Source organism: Telmatherina bonti (assembly GCF_933228915.1).
Source record: "Telmatherina bonti genome assembly, chromosome: 11".
In the NCBI taxonomy this organism is placed as follows: domain Eukaryota; kingdom Metazoa; phylum Chordata; class Actinopteri; order Atheriniformes; family Telmatherinidae; genus Telmatherina; species Telmatherina bonti.
The window spans coordinates 15,170,742-15,188,724 of NC_136629.1; the positions used below are offsets into that span (position 1 = coordinate 15,170,742).

Genomic DNA, 17,983 nt, shown 5'->3' on the forward strand with positions numbered 1-17,983 from the left:
TTAATCCTAATTTTTAATGCAGTTTTCCACAGAATACTGAGGATCAGCACATCTTAGATGCACGTTTTATACTCAGTCATGTCACCAGTTAACCTCAATATTTGAGGTATGTCACATGTAGATTCTGTTTTTGAGTGCTTTATTCCACCAATGTATTGTTGACCTGATGAACTAATATCCTTTAGAGTAGTAAAATGTTTCTATGCTACGTTGTGAATAAAATATTAGTTTATGAGATTTGAAAAACATTGAACTCAATTGTATTCCAACAATTGTTAAACCTAAGTGCAAGTGAGGTCCTGTGCACAAGAAAGGAGAAACAACACAAGGAGGCGTAGTACTTTTTACACTTTATTGTATATATATATTTATATTTTTATATGTATTTATAAAACTACAAAAGTAAGACTGTTTCAAATTCATAAACAGCTTTTCATTTATATATATTTTAGGTATGTAGACAGTTTCAGTCAAAATCTGGACAGCTGCCGTTCCTTTCAAAGAATTACTGTCCAAATCTTTCACTGGAAGTGTTTACATTTACATCGTATCTACAGACCCAATACAGCGATCAGCTGATCATTTCTCTCTGTACGTTTGTGTTCTATTGCATAGAAAAAGGCACAGCTCTGAGGTCTGTGTGAATTACAGCCTTTGTAGAGGAAGTCAGCCTCGGCCGCGGGCAGTCCTTATCCGCCTCCACAAGTTCAGACAGCGCTAAAACCGATTTGGTGACAAACACTGATTGAGAAGTCTCAGGAGCTCAAATGTTGTCAAACTATGTACATTACTTTTGGCATTGAAGCATGAGTGTGACAGGCTTTGGAGTCTTGACATCCGAAGGGTTGAAGATGGGATTATTTTTCAGTATTGCTGCATCGACTGTTTTCCTTCAACTGGAAATGCTGAACCAAAAAAAAACCAAAAACAGGTAAAAAAGATTTTTCTTAAAAAGATGTAGCCGCCACCCTACAAACAGATCAATAAGAAAGCATCAAACAAACAAATAAAACATTATCGTATAATTACCTATGTATATTTTTTCTTTTAAAAATGGCTTCCACCCGGTAATCCACACTCGGATACATTCCTATCTAAAATACATTCCTACCACACATTCTGTACACACATTTACAATCCATATGTTCATTTCACAACAAAAATAAATATATTTACACAGAAAAGACAAAACAAAATGAATAAATAACTTCATTGGAAAACAAAAGCACTCCAAAACTTCGGTGAAAGGGACGAAGACGTGGACAAACAGTACGAAGGAGTTGCTATGTGCTCGACTTCTAGTTAAACCTTCAGGAGGCTTGAAGTCAAATGAAGACCGGAGAGCGAATGAAAGGAGTTTCACCATGAGATCCCACCCACCCCCACAGAAATGCCACTGACGGATCCACTTACAACACTGGGCTTGATTTATTGACTGTTTTGCTACCAGTGATGTATTCTCTCTCTTTGGACCGTTGCTACAAACTGACCAGAAATGTTTCTCGTACAATGAACTGACAACAAGCAGAAGATACGTAAATTATCATGTGGTACTTGTAGCAGAGAGCCAGGAGTTTTGTGGTTTTTGTGCCAGAAACGTGGCCTCTGTCGAGTGTTTAGTGTTGCGAAACAGCAGCCGTCAGGTTAACACTGTGGTTTTGGTTTCCTACTTCAGTAGAAATCTGTGTTCACGCCGTGTGCGACTGGAAACAGTAGTAAATGAACACATCTACAGGGAGAAGTAAACATACGCCACAGAAGTCTCAGTAATACTGCACGCCCTGCTTTTATAATCCAAACCTGCTTGAACTGCTGCCCGGGTTGCACTTTTCTGCTCACCTACGTCCGACACTTTACTTCCAATGTAAACACGCTTTCCCGTGGGCGTAGCTCATTTGAATTCCACCGCGAGTGGATCGCGAAAAATCAGCTCATGTGACCGAGCTCATGCAAAGTTGTAAGCGGCACAGTTAGATGCGCCTACCAATAAGGCGGGAAGAGACGAAAGAAGGGAAAAAATAGTGAAAGAAATCGGAAGGAAGTCAGCAGAATTGATGTGCACAACAACAAACAACCTGTCGATGTGTTTTGGAGCTACTCCCAAAGCAAAGCTAATGCGCAACTAAACAAAAACGCTTGCACCTGCAATACAATAAAGATTAAATAATTAGCGTTTGATCATGTAAAATTACCTTACTTATTAATAGCTTTAATACAATAAATTAAAAAAAGAACGAGGAGTGACCTCAGTTGGTTTTTAAAATGAGAAAAACAAAAAAATACTGAAAAACAGGAATAGAATAAGTGGTCATTTGAAAGGCACTCGTCTGCTAAAAGCCATAATTACAGTGTGTGTGTGTGTGTGTGTGTGTGTGTGTGTGTGTGTGTGTTTACTTGTATTTCTGTACCTGTGAGGAGAATATCTCCCCACAACGATGGCTTAATTGAAGCAGATAAACAATATTTACAGTTAGCATTTGGAGTTAAGGCTTAGATCCGAGTCAAAGATTAGAAAGAGGATTCGGGATTAGGAAATGAGGGGCGTTGATGAAAAGTCCTCACAAGTACAGATATACAAATATATGTGCGTTTTTGTTTCCCAGTTACTTCATTTCCATACCTGGAAAGGTGAGCACAGTGCATGCACAGTGTTGTGTAGAAGTAGTAGTTGATAGTAGTACAAACTGACATCACCTTTGATGTTTACAATTACCGACCTCTGAAGAAAACAAAGAAGAAAAAAACCAAACTCAAGACTTAAAACAAAACAAAGAAAAATCGATCCCAAATGTCTCATTCCAGACGTTTTCCAGGTTAAAGAGTCTCTGTTTCCTCGAGTCACGACCCCACCAGCACCTCCATGATGTGGTCCAGTTCTGTCAGGTCGATTTTGAAAGGCTGATTGGCTGAAACAGCTGAAGCCGTCGTGCAGGGGTCAAAGTCATACATGGACGTGTCGATGTCGGCCAACAGGATGTCGTCCAGCGCCAAGTCTGAGAGGAACCCGGGCGAGGGGGAGGAAGGGGGGGATGAAGGCAAGGAGGAAATGTCTGCCAGGCCACCAGGGGGCAGCATGGGCTCCGTTTGACGGAGCTCTGTGGAGCGGCTCTCCACCAGGAAAATGGCAGCTGCCTCTGGTTTAGCACACGTGGTCCTGCAGTCTCTGCCTGGGCTTGGGGAGGGCGGGGACAGGGATGCTAACTGGGGAGACTGGGTGGTGGGTGTGGGAGCTGGGGAGGTAGTCATGGTCGTAGTATTAGCTGCTACTGTCCTTGTTATGGCTGCGGGAGGACCCAGTTCCATGTTGCTCAGAGAGGGGGCAGCCACGGGGCTCATAAGTGCTGAGGGAGGGGGTGCAGGAGGTGGAGATAGAGGAGGAGTAGGAGGGGAGGGGGAGCAAAAGGCTGAATCTCCTCCATCCTCCTCCAGTAAAGAGGCTGGAGTGAGGCAGGCCTCCACCCGATGGGGGCCGGTTGGGGATGCCTGGAAGCTGGGAGGCACCATTGGGTGGGGGGAAGGCGGGGGAGCGATCGCCGGCATCGAGAGCGCAGACGGCTGGGACGCCTGAGCAGCCGATGACAAAGCGCCGAAAGACGGCGGTGCCTCGCGGAATCCCTCGTCCATGGGGTCGTCGGGCGGCGGCGAGGGCGGGAGGAGCAGCGGCCGCAGGGAGCCCTCCTGCTTCAGCTCGTCCTGGATGCGCCGCAGCATGTTGTTGATGAGAACGCGGCGCTCCAGGCTTGGCTCGCCGAGCGGCCGCTGGCTGTACAGCTTCATCAGGGAGATGTTGAAGATGGTCTGTCTCTGCAGGGTGTACGACACCTTAGAGAGACCCTCGGGAGCGACACCTAGCCCCCCTTCCGCCACCGACACCTCCAGCGTTTTGCCTTCCAGCCCCTCTTCATCCTCGTCCAGCTTCCGCTTCGCACCTTTACCGAACATATATCTGCAAACACAAACCCGGAGACGGGGGGTTAACACACTTTTAGCATTTATGCAAGTTAGTCAAGCAAAAGGTAACACACCGACCCACGTCATGCCAACCGACTCACGTCAAGCCCAGCGGCCCACGTCATGTCCACTTACCCACGTCACACTCACTGACTCATGTCATCCACATCACGCCCACCAAGTCACGTCAAGCCCATTGACTCACATTAAGCCTACCAACCCATGTCATGCCCACCGACCCATGTCATATCTTACGGCCCACATCATTTCTTACGACCCACGACCTGCCCATACACTCTTATCACACCCACCAACTCACATCACGCCCATTTGCGACAAACTTTATTTAATTTGTTTTCAATCTAACTGGTTTATTTTATTTTTCTTTCATGCTGATTCTCTTAGACTAATTTGTATCTTGAATAAACATTCATAAAAACAAGGAAACAGGTGCCTGACACTCTGAGTCTCATTTCTAACTGGTCAGCACATAAATAAAATAAAAAAGATGGTTCATAACTTGAAAAGCCAGTTTTTCAAAGGACACGGAAACTTCTTCCCAAACTGTCTGTCAGTAAAAAGGCTGGCTTCACCTGGACATCAGACCGATGTACTCACACCACCAGTCAAAAGTTTGGACTCACTCTTCCATTAAATCTAATGGTTTGTAACGTTTGGCATGGTAATGTGTGACTTGTAGTGTATGTTTCAATAAAGTTAAATCATTCAAACAATAAATAAATATCGTAATTCCGCAACAGAGATAAATACTTTAACCAAAGTGGAAGTTGGTGTTAAATCTTGGATCTTCGCAACTGATGTAAAGCTACCGCCTCAGCCGGAGAGGCGTTCCAACAGTGGCCTTTCTGTGTGGAGTTTGTATGTTCTACCCGTGTAAGCGTGGGCTCGGGTACTCTGACTTCCTCCCACCATCCAAAGACATGCATGGCTACAGATACATGATGTTTTAAAATTCAGAATTAATGTATTCTCCTACGAGTTTACATGAAAATGATATTTCTTAATGAAAGTCTACATGAAACACGTCCTCACTTAATTCCTCTTTAGAGAGACGGTTGGGAAGGGTTCTGATTGGACAGAGGGTGCACGTGACGTATGATGTATACCGGAAATAAACAAAGTTGGCTCCCTGCTTCTCGTCTTTCCAGTCGGAACTTGTAAAAACTACAGTACCAGTTTCGCCATTATTTTTATCATGATTTTATTATGATCTTATCACTTTTTGCAGCAACTGAGAAGAAAAAGAAGGATAGACCACCAAACATGGAAGGCAAAACAACGCACATCATCGGCACAGGACAAGGTAACGAACATGCTCCGAACGACCGGAATTAACTTAGAGCGGAATGAAGGTTTACATGACAGAGGAATTAAATAGTTCGGAATGAAAATGCAAATAAACCAGACACTTACATCGGAATCAAGTTTAATTCCGAAAAGAAATTTGCAAGAGATTTGCAGTACAGTTACAACATAATCGGTAAACCAGAAACCTTTCTGAATCCGTTTGCTGAGAAAGTCCGTTTCGTTTGGGGAACAATTTCTGACTCGCATCCAAGAAGCAAACTCGCTCTGCCTACAAACGCAGGTCTTGGTCTGTGTCAAGTGGACCAAATACAGGAAGTGGACTACAAAACAAAGTGCATTGTGGGTTCAGCGCACAATTTTCACCCGCACCGAGGATAAACGCAACCAAAACTTAGGCGTGTGGGATTACAGATGGCTCTTAACAGGAGAAATTACTCCCAGGGAAAATGTGGAAGAATTTGGTCAAAGTTCTGATAAAATTCTGATCAACAGGCCCACAACGATCTGATGCAGCTTCATTTATTTAATCCCTCTGGTGTGGGGTGAAACGTTTTTTAAAAGGTCCGATTTGTTTAAGAAGTGCAATGTGAACGCAGTCTCAGTCCAGAATAATGTTGCCTTAATAAGTTCCGAACGGATAAATAAAGTGAATTTAATTTGATTTGTTTGTCATCTGTTATATCAGAGTTGTAAAACTCTGCTCTGTGCTTGTCTACAGGCAGAGGGATAAAAGTCCAATTAAATGAACTGTGGTAACTGGAACAGCTTGATTCGACTGGAACGACACATTCGCCAGTCAAGTTCAGAGATCGAAAACTAAGAGATTAAACTGGTGGCTCAAGAAGCACATTACAACAGGATTTAATCTAAATGAAGAAAAAAACATAACGGACGATGATGATCAGCAGCAGCGGGGGCCTCGCCACTGCATACTGTATTTCATTACAAACACACACACACACACACACAGTAAGTTATGTAATTGCAGCGTTCTCGGCTGTAGTACGGGATCACAGGCCAGAATTCATCCCAACCCTCCCTCATCCTCCCGTCTGCTAACATATTAGAGCAGCACACTGAATTACCGATGTGGAGAAAAACTACTAAACATGTTCCAGCAGTTTGACTGATTTCTGGATGAAACCAAACACACACATCTCCTCATGCAACGCAGGAAAGCAAAGAAAAACGAGGCACTGCTGCAGTGTGTTTGACTTTAATCCAGGCTGACAGGCTCATGCAGCCAGTCGCTGTCTACTCTCCGACACACTGCGCATGCGTCTGGTCTCTCTCACACACACACACACACACACACAATCGTCTGAGCGCACATACAGGAAGTGTAAGCTGCAGGCCCAGTCACCACGACTGGTTGGTTGCCATGACAGAGTCAGCTGGGAATTCACCCAAAGAGATGACAAAGACCGGGATGGGGGTGGGAGGAGGAGGAGCTGGTGTGGGAGGGGTGGGGGTGGGGGGTCAGGAAGGAAGAGGAGGAAGCCGAGGAGGAAGTAGAGGAGTAGTGTGGGCTGATCTGGGAGGTAAGAGGGACATGAAGATCCGCCCACCCCCCCAGACTGAAATTCTTTCAGAAACTCAGACACATTTGGTTTCTGTAAAATAAAATAATTTAAAAAAAAATTGCTCAAAAAATGTTGTAAATTAGTTGAAGTCCTTATAATAAACCAGGTTCACTAATATTGGCTCCTCTCAACTACAGCTTCCATTGAGTCTCCACATTCTCCTAAATGCACCCCACCAACACGTCCACATACATGTAAGATGTCAAACTCATTTTAGTTCTGGACCAATGAAAGAACAGCATAACAACTTGTAAACAATAAAAACTTCTGTTTTAGTCAAAAGTGGAACATTATCAGTATGTTTACATTAAATTAACCAGAGATTTCTTGAGGAAAAAAAGGGCAGTTTACAGAATATTTAATATCAATTACACATTTTTTTCTATTTTAGATTTTTATTGTGTGTATTTTATAAATGTGTACGATATGTTTGTACAATCCTCCTGCTTTCCTTTCGGTTTTTTCCTTTTCTCAAGGCTTTGCCACAACGAATCACCTGCTTCCATTGACTGATCCAGTATGGAAACCCTATTTGTGTGTTTTTGGCACATTTTACACCGCATGCCCTTCCTGATGCAACCCTTACATTTATCCAGGCTTGGGACCGACCCCCCTTGGGGCTGCATCATGGAGGAGCGGGACTCGAGTCGCCGACCTTCAGGCCAGTGGACAACTGGCTCTACCTCCTTAGCCACCAACATCCCACTTTTTCATTTCATTTAAATATCTTTTAACGACTTACAGATCACAATGGATGTAAAAAAAAAAAAAAAAAAAAATCACATTATAGTAAAGAGTAACTTGTTAAAAGCTCTGGGTTATTTTAAACATAAATGTATTTATATTTCGACATCTGTGTTGCTGAACTGGCACACCCCATCAAACCTCTATCCTCCTGACTTGGACATATTTATATTTAAACACAAGAATATGCGACAGCATGAGCACAAATTTATGATGACAAATAACATCTTCCTAATAATTTTCGCTGGTTCTGGCCCATGAGTCGTGTGTCTGACAACCCTGATGTAACGGCTCCTTATCAGAATTAGTTCATGTTAATGTGCACATAACCTGAAGCTGGTCCATTCTTCTTAACTACAAGAAATTATGTAAAAAAGAAAAAAGGGTTATTCAATCTTTTTTTCTTCATTGACATCATCAATCAGCAGTTATGTTAAAAACTCTTCAAAGCAAGAAAATAACCCAACGCACAGCGAATGGTTTCACATTTAACATCATCATACATCCTCATACTAACAGACTGAGTTAGTATCAATTCCAAATACTTTGCCCTCCAATACATAACCCTCTAATAAGTTATTACTGTTTATTACCATATGACTTCATGGCTTTATCCAGGACCCTGATGGTAATATCTATCACTAGTGGCCAGTCCATCACTCAAATACACCATAAAGTTTTGGAATCATTGAATTTAGGTTTTATGGACCGATCGGCTCAGAGTCCTGACTTCAATCTGATAAAAAAAAACCTTCCAGATGGATTAGAGCAAAGACCGTGAGCCAGTTCTTCTAATCCAACATCAGAGCCTGACGTCACAAATGCACTTGCTGAATAATAGCAAAAAACATCTATAAACACATTTTTCTTGTGGGAATTGAAGCTGTGAAGAGTGAAACACCTCCGTATTAAACCCCACAGATTAAAAACGGGACACTATTAAAGTCAATGTGCAGGCAGACGTCTCAATACTTTTGGACAACATGGTGTAATCAGCTGACTAATGAATCAGACTGTCACAATTTAGGGTGAACGAAAGCTGGATTTGGATTAATTAGCATGTTTGCACCCACAAGTCAGAACATTGCAAACCCACATTCATACAGCTTCATGCTATAAAAGGCAAGATGTGTGTAAATATCCAGCGTTTGTAATGTGTGATGGGGTCCTGGAGCCTCACCCGAACGCTAAGAGCCGAGAGCTGCAGTCTGCACAGGTCGCCAGTCCATCACAGGGTCAGTTAGGACCAAGCGGCAACGTCCGGCAGTAAAAAGTGAAGTCTATGCGGAAGTGCATAAAACTGCAGTTCCACGTTCATCCACTAGGGTCTGGCTCCAAAACAGAGTGAATCCTCATAGACTCTCATGTTAAAAAGACCAACTCCACAGCAGAAATAAACATGTTTGCAGCCTGGTACAAAAATCAATTTTCGGTTTAATAGGTCAGGTTTACCTTCATGACAACTGCGGAGGGAGTGAATTTTTTTTCTAACTCGCCCGTTTTAAAGTAATTTAATCTCGAAGTTTGGCATATTTAGGGGCGTGTCCTTTTGATTGACAGGTACCCAATCTCCCACTTCAAGTGAGAAGAACGTAGAACAACCGCGGTTTTTAGCCAGTTAACAACGTGACTTTGCCCTAGCCTGCTTACCCCTGTTAGCTGGTTAGCTCTCCTTTTAGCTACAGAAAGCTCGGAGTTTGTTCGATGTCAATCATCCACCATGACGCTCACAGCCCCCTTCTCAGCTCCACCTCTTTGCCCATATTTGTATTTTCCTGGTGAGACGACACACATTCAATTTTCCCACGCCTACCCTGAAGTGACCCGCACACATGGATGAAGTCGGAATGTCACACGCAGCACCCTGTTTAGAGGTAAATATGGATGCTAAGCTATGTGTGTGTGTGTGTGATTATCAAAGTCATAGAAGGAAAAAAAATTGTGATACACACTTACGGGGTGCCCCAACCTCCCCCGGCACAGAACTGTGACGTCTGTCTCACATCAGTGACGTAAAAAGTCAGATGAAATGCGACATGACCGTTCAGACTCAAGCTGCTTTGTAAAAGCTCAGATACGTATCCAATCATATCACCTGAACGTGACCAGCGGTGGATTTTAAACCAATCGGATTTGTACTGTTCACAGTAACAAAAAGATCTGATATGGGTCATATTTCAGGGAAAAAGTCTGATTCGGTTAACGTTTGCCTACAGTGTGAACGGAGTCTCATTTCAGTTCAATCAAAACCTGATTTCTAACATTCACTTGGATTCAAACATTTAAATGATGAGTTCCTCCAGTCGCCGCTTATGGATCTTCCAGCAAAACGTCAAACCAGAGCGTCAGAGAAACAACTAGAAAGCAGCAAAGCGTCTGAAAGCAGCTTGCGGGTGTGTGACTGAAAGCAAAGCAGCTGCGCATGTCTGACTCTCTGAGTCATGGCCGGGTGTTTAGACGCTTCACACAGTGGAGAGCCGACATACCAGAGGTGCCCCACCCCTTACATTCCACTTCATTATCCTCCTCTTTCCTTCCCTACCTCCTCTCCACTCATACTTTCAGTAACCTCCTTCCCATCCTTTTATTTCACCGTCTAGGTTTCACCTCCCACCCTCCTTGCTCCCACTACTGACTGTCAGAGTTCACAGGCATCATCCTGTACTCTAGGCCTCCTTATGAACACACCAGAAGAAGAAAAGCAGGTTATAAACAAGAGGAAGACACGACACACAGAGGTGGAGGAGAAACTGCTTTCCAAGCATGGAGACAAGGTCATTCTGACTTCACATGGACCGCTGATGACTGCCTCGTTTCTACAAAAGACTCCAAAAAGTGCAATTTCTTAACAACTTTCCGGGAAGAAAACAAAACAAAACAAAATAATCAACCAAGTATGACTTTATATCAATCTGAAGGTCAGAGCCTTCAACGCTAACGACTCCACAAGTCACCATAACTTATAAATATGACTAAAAGATGGAGGAGTTGACACGTCATGCCAAAATGAGGACGCTTCACTTTGACAGAAGTCCAGTAGCTGTTACTGTAGCAGCCGCTCTAAGGCTTTTTGGGGAAATGTGCAAACCTTTTTCTGCTGCTTTTTGGACATTAAGATGACTGTAAATTGTGCAAAATATCCTAAACAAACAGAACGAGTGGATCAACGTCTTCAGTTCAGCCTGCAGACTCAAAGCAAGAGGAGCTGAGGATTTGCAGCAACAAACACAAAACAGGATCATTAAATATCCACATCTTAAGTTTAACACAAACTAGATATGAATGATTGTGGAAAAGTGAGATGAATTTAGCTTCTGTAGGAGAAAAACAATTTAAAAAAAATATAAAAGATTGTTGTAGACATTTCAACTTGAGATCGTGTGTGTGTGTGTGTGTGTGTACTCGCCTGTCAGCTGTACCTGCAAACACACATTAGACATGTGGGATGAGCAGATCATTCCTGGAGCTGGCTGTAGGGAGTAGAAGTGTGTGTGTTGTGCAGTAGTGCAGAGCGAGTGGATGGACTGCAGTGATATTATGATCCTGTAACCGGATACGCTGGTTTCCATTCCTGAGCTGCACATCCACCCCTCCCCCTCGTCGGGCTATTTCAGGTTCTGTACGTGCATGAAGTATGGACATATGCTTCCCCCGTTGCAGGTAGACGAACGTAGCCCCACACTGCATGCTTGGTGCATTAATCTCGCCGTCCACGTGTGTGAGTGTGTGTGTGTGAAGGCGAACGGTAACACACTTGGCAGTGCGCAGTCTTGACTGCACTCCCACTATTCCTCCACACTGTAATGCACCCAGCTCCGCACATGAGGACGACACCGTCCAACTTAACCCTGTGTGAGCGTCCGTGTGTGCACTTGTCCCTCTCTCACGCACACACATGCACACAATGTCAAACTAGTAAACACATTCCAGACAAAACCCAGAGGAAGAGATAGTGCATTGTAGTGTTTGCTTAACCGGATCCAATACGGTCAATAACAGCGACACTTCCACACACAACTTGAGATACAGTTACACAACGAGCAGAGCGACAACTCACTGCTACTACTCTGTCTGCAAACACACTCGTACTGGTTTTGTGACATTTCTGAGTACTTGTGCGTAAAATAAGGCGTGACCAAATCAGACTTATTCAGATAGCTGACTCCTTGCAAGCATTTTTATCCCCACAGAAACTTTTGGCTTCACGTTTTGTGTTTAACAACAGAGATAAACCCAGCGTGGCGTCATTTTGTAGCACGCTGCAGAACTCAGAAACCTCCAACATGAAGCGACTGAACCATTCAGGAAACGCTGATATGGAGAATTACTGTCGATTACACACCAAATGGTTGTTTCATTTGTCAGCCTGGGGTTTATTATTACTTTATTATCCGTAATGTAAGCTGCCTTATGAATTACATGACAACATACAAACCATAGCGGGACTTAAGAGTCAGACTGAAACTCCAACCTCATGCATCACATGATTTGGAGTCATGGTCACATCAGAGATCACCAACATAATGGTAACTTACGCCTGACATACAAAATGCTGTCATTTCAAGCCATTAATGTGATGTAGCTCATGTCTGAAAGGCGCTTCTGTTTCTGTGCAACAGCAAGAAGGGCGGGAAGATGGTGGAGGAGAGTCCAAACCAAAATAAATAAGCCAATCACACAGCTGGAAACAAGGTCTGTGTGTGTGTGTGTGTGTGTGTGTGTGTGTGTGTGTGTGTGTGTGTGAGCATTTTCCCTCATGGTGAACATCATAAATACTCACATGACAGAGGTCAGCGGCTATCAGATAGGGAATCTACTACAATCTCTTATGTAATGACAGACCTGGTTACAAAACAGTGCCGTTCTGCTGCGCAATACACAGCCTTTCACATTAAAACAGGAACGTCCGTACGCAAGCTCAGCCGTCCGGGAGAGACACGATGCTTTCTGTTGTGAGAAGCTGAACGCCCACACCTACACTACACACCTTGATGAGTTTACTTCTAAGTTTCAGCTTTCAATTTACTTACAGAAAACTAAATAAATACAGTTAGAATAAAAGAAACAATAAAAGACCCAAAAAACTGAAGAAAAAAAATTAAATTAAATAATAAAAAAAGAGAAAAATAACCACATAAATTAAAAAATATAGAAATAAAGCTGTAATAAAAATAAATCAATATAATAAAAATAAATAAGTAAAGTTATTTCAGAAAAGCTTTAACTAAATGAAGGACTTATGCTGTGATTCTACTCCTGTCCAGATCAACAGTACATGCAGAGCAAAAAGAAAGCTTAGTGGGTGTAAAGGTCAGAAACAGCACTGAAGTGAAACTTATTTTCTCTCCTGACTCACGATGAAACTAGACTTCATTAGGAATGTGCAGCTTGCAGCGGGAATAACAGCAGGTTTAGGATTTGTAACACAGGTAAGCGTAGGCAGCAAACATTTACACAGACAGACCTGACAGGTGACTCACGTGTTGGTATTCTTACTATGAATCACTCTGACTGAACTGCACTGTAGCTTGATGTTACATGCACACAAGAAGTGTGCATCTAAAATTTCTGGTCATTAGTGGCTTCACACAAACTCACTCGCTCTCATATGCACTCGCTCTTAAGTCTATAAATAAAAGGCAGAAGAAGAGAGCAGATTTAGGTCAGCAGACGCGTCTGCACGCTGCTCATCAGCACTCCGCTCTTTCTGCCGAACCGAGGGAGAAAACAGCTTGCCACTTTGGAGTGACAAAGCCTCAGAAAGCTACAGACATCTATGGCATCAATATGTCTGGTCGCCGGGTGTTTGGTAATACCCGCCTTATTACTGCAGTATGTGCCTTATTACTGCAGCACACAGTGTATCACAGCAGATTCGGCTCCACTGTTCAGCACTGCAAGTGTCATCATTTCCACCGCAGGGGACACCTTCATTACTTTATCATAAATCCAAACGATCCTGATACAACCCTTACTGGTGTATGCAAAACCATGATGCACTGAGTCTGACTACTGTAGCTTACATGTGCAGCTTATGATGGTAAATAACAAGTAATATCCAACTTTATGCAGCTTTTATGCGCACCAAAAACAATTCAATACCACAAGTTGCCCCTTTAAGCCACAACAGCTCGTTTAAAGGCTGAAATATTAAAGATATAATCACCTACTTTTAATGAATAAATAAAGATAATAAGGCAATGATGGTTATTATTTAACTTTTGCTCAAAGATCAGGCCCTAATGTTAACACAGTGATGGTAAAAGCCCAGTTGAGCACAAACATTATCGTCTGAAAATGATTTTGCTGCTGAAAGTGATCAATGGCATCCACGTGACTGAAATCGTTGTTATAATGGTGTTCTTCTTAAGAAAGAAATTTCTTATTTCTCCTTTGTTTTATTATTCAAGCATACTAAAGAACGTAAAATTTCCTACGCTGAGAACTTGTTCTCTGAGGTCCCTATGTGGCTGTAGGTCCAAGGGATACAAAAATTAACCTTATTATTGTGAAGAATTTCTTCATTTAGTTTGAGCAAAATGGCTTTTTAGGCATATTTTCTAAGAATACAGGCATGAATTACAGCCTTACATAAAATCAGAAGATAAATCTTATCAAAAAAAGCTCCAAAAGAGACTATGGAAATTAACGCCTTGAAACAAATTGCGGTTTTCTCCAAAACGCAAAAAGACACTTAAATTTAAGCACCTGTTTAAATACTATTGCTTCTGTTTGCTAAAAAGCAACTCTATTGTTATATAGATGGGCTCTGCCCCTTGCATGGAGTTTGGGGACCTCCTGGGGGGTTCGCTCAGAGGAAAAAAAAACAACAACAAAAACTAGACTTTTCTCCAGCTTCTGTGGTTAACTCCTGGTTTCCAGCTGTATAACTCAGCATCGCTTCTTCTTTTCACACCTCAGCTTCAATCAAACAGCATTTAGTGGTCAGAGGTGAGGCTGATGGTGCTCTCCAGAGGATGTAAAGAAACCTTGAGGTGACCTACATGCAGATTGAGGAGCTTAAAGAAAAAAAAAGTGAGGAAGAAGTGCTGTCATTCATGTGCAGGCTGCTGTGTTGGGGTGTGTGTTACGAAACGGAGGCCTTTTCCACTACAACAGCTGAGACACCACACACTCAAAACCAAATCACTTAATTGCTCCACGGGTTGCTTCACAAGCCTCCATGAACTCATTTCACACGGAAATGTCATTAACTCTTAGATTAGCTGTTCAGCTTCGATGCTTTGCAAACGAAACATGTGCAACTTTAAGTCTTAAATATGAGCAATCGACACGATATCGACCAGAAATTTCAGATAAACGCGCACATTTAAGCATTTTTACGCAGTTTTGCGTCATTTAAATAGCCTGGCTTGTGCTTTATTTTTTAATTAGGAAGTAGTTAAAGTTTGGGTTTCGCGGTGAGCGTGTTTTAGAGAGTGTCCTCCGTGTGTTTTCTGGTTGTAAAAAGTTTATCTCGACTTTAGTCCACAGAGATAAAACTCAGAAGCGGCGACATCGTTTTAGTAAACCAAGAATAGTTTCCCCACACATCAGAGCCCACGCTTTTAGATACACATTTTAATTTTTATTCTTCATTTAACTAAAACTTCTTCTACAAGAAGACCCAGCTGTCCTACAGCTCCACTGAAACACCAGGAGTCAGCGTCTCTATTATTCATTATAAATAGGTTATTCTACCACGCCGGTTCTACTTCCTCCGCGTGTTTTACTTCGTTTCTCCAAAGCCACAAAACGGTGTCTTACCACATCCAAGTCCGCCGGAGGTCTAAAGAGAAACATTAGGGGGTATTTAAACAATCCCAGTCGGTTACAGAAAAAAAAAACAATCGCCCCTCGCTCCCGGAGACTCTGGCACACAATGGCGCTGATAGGAGGAGAAAACAGTCTCCGTTAACAGGACCGCCGCTGCCTTCACAGACAGTCAGATTTCACATTAACGTAGCCTCCACGCGCGCTCATACGCTGTTTATACACAAGCTACATTACACGAAATGATACACAGATAAAATATGAGTTCGACGTTTTACTTATTCTATATGTTTAAGCCTCAAACGCCTCACAAGAATCCCCCCTTAAAAGTTATCGTTACACATACTTCAATAAATTAGCAACCGTCGTTTAATTGTCAGCTAGTTAAAGTCAAATAATTTTATAAACCTTGTTCTTTTTTTAGATTTAATTTTTTTAAAGTTGCAACTGCGCAACAAAGATCATTGTTAATGTAACTACTGCATTGTTACTGACATTTCTAAGCCGAGCTTCGTTCAGAGTTTGAGGTTTACAAGTAGCCCCTGAAAGCAGCAGGAGAAGCTGAAACCGAGCAGCTGCCCTGAGATCAGTCGTCACTGTTGCTCCGCCCACTCTCACGCACGCATGCACGCACGCGCAGGCACATACTCACACTGTTCTGTAACACAATGTTTCCTTTTCTCTTTTCTTCCCTTAAAATATCACAATGTTCACAAAAACCTAAAGTTTATGTGACTTCTCCCAGACTGTACAAGGTCTTTGCTTTTCCTTTTTAAATGATTCCTTTCATTGCTTCTTTTACATCAAATAGAAACTAATTCATTTATATTTCATCGACATATAAGCGGCCACAGAAATCAGAAGCAGCACAGTTTGGCCGACGAGTGATGTCAGTCAGTCCTGCCCCGCGGCAGATGGCAGGGTGATGTCCAGTAACTCAAACAAAACCCCGCAGTCTGCTCCAGGCAGACCCAAAACACCAGTTCACCGCAGCACTACAGGGTACAGAACTGCCATCTTAGACCGTTTGTGACCCCAATGCCCCCTGTTGCCTTCTCACCCACTTATCCGCTGATATGTACAAGCCTCCACATTTTTCCATGAAGTATTCAGTAAATCCTGGAGTCTGCTGTTTACCGAGCGCTAACGGTGGCACTAAATTATTCAGCTTCTACTTAGAGAGGAAAACAGAAATTAAGATCTTCATGGTGCCTCTAAACACGACAGCTTGGTCAAACATAAAACTAATACGACAGCAGTCCTCCTCTCATCTTCATTAAATGTTTGGCTGCAGATCTTAACAGTAGGAGCTGAACTGGTGCTAGCTGGTAACAAAAGCCCTGCAAACTTTTCTTTTCTGCCCCTCTGTTGTGAGGAAAAAAGCTCTTTGAGCTTGTAAATTAGCTAATTCTCAGATCACAGCTCATGCACACAGTTCAGTTTACAGCAATCCAAGCAAAAACAACACTTTCATACAAATTCTGTTGCACTTGTCCTCTTAACTCGGCTATTTCTTGTTAGAAACAGTTTGTTAAATAAGACATTGGAGCAAATACTGTATAGGCTGCAATTCTGAGTGCAGATCTCATGGAATCAGACAATTGCACACAATAATATTATGTTATTTTTAACAAACAGGAATGCACATGTGAAAGTACCTGGATCATGCAAACAGTTCAGTCTGTGTGAAACCTCAGCTGCAGCGCGGCTAACAGGCAGGTTAGCCCGGTCTGTTCTGTGCACGCTTGCATACGTAGCATCTGAGGTGAATGAAGGTCTGATTTTGGTTCTGTGTTCATCTCTCTGGACTCTAAGTTGACTCATGAATGCCGAGCAGCGAGGAGGGATGGCTCTAAATAAAGATTTCAGGTCAAAAACAGGAAATGGCTCAGTGAGCAGGGAGGGCAGGACCATAGCAACACCAACTGGAGAGCTGGAGATCAACATCCCTCCCTGCCTCCTTCCCCATCCTCCCGCCATCTATCTCTTTTTATTTCTTCATTTCTCTTCTTTTAGGCCCCCCATCTCTGCAGAGGCTACATTTACCCCAAACATTCCTGTTTTTTAATGGTTTGACACTGATTTTATTTCCTATTTCCTTTTTTTATGTCTTCTCGTTTTCTGGGGCTTTGGTTTCGTTTTGACGTCTCGACTGCCTGATCTATCAGAAAGAGAACTTCACATGTTCAATTCTGAAGTTTAGTTAATGATTTAAGAACCTATATTTACTGAAAATGACCATAATTATCAGACGTAAAAAAGAGAGCATGTTAAAAACCATGTTCGACTACTTCAGGAGTGTGCATTCCACTATCAGCGTGGATCTGAGTCATGGTGAGTTCACTGGTCCCACTCATCACTTCGTGCATGTAGCTACATGCGTCCTCCATCCATCACCTTTGAGTGGTAATGCGTGGGATTATAACCAGAATTAGATCACCAACCGTTGTGTTCCATTTATACTCGCCGTGGCAACAAGCTGCTTTTTTTTTTTTTTGAGGATCTATCAATTGATGCAGACGAATGAACTGAAAAACACCGCCATCCAGGGCGGTTGATGCCTGATGACTGTCATACTGCGAGCAGTATGTTGAAGACGACCA

The 17,983-nt window shown here is 42.7% G+C and overlaps 1 protein-coding gene across 2 annotated transcripts in view; it reads right to left on the reverse strand.

Moving 5' to 3' along the window:
* Positions 1-346: 346 nt before the first annotated feature.
* Positions 347-17,983, reverse strand: part of sertad2b (SERTA domain containing 2b) — a 48,399-nt gene continuing 30,762 nt past the window's right edge. Inside the window, exons 1-2 of one of the 2 annotated variants that reach the window (XM_079248330.1) lie at positions 15,375-15,480; positions 347-3,946 (exon numbers count right to left, since the gene is read on the reverse strand). In XM_079248330.1, coding sequence (XP_079104456.1) covers positions 2,839-3,942 — 1,104 coding nt within the window. In that variant the 5' untranslated portion in view covers positions 3,943-3,946; positions 15,375-15,480 and the 3' untranslated portion in view covers positions 347-2,838. Of the gene's footprint in view, positions 3,947-15,374; positions 15,481-17,983 lie in introns of those variants that run through there. The other variant, XM_079248331.1, reaches the window with a different exon arrangement.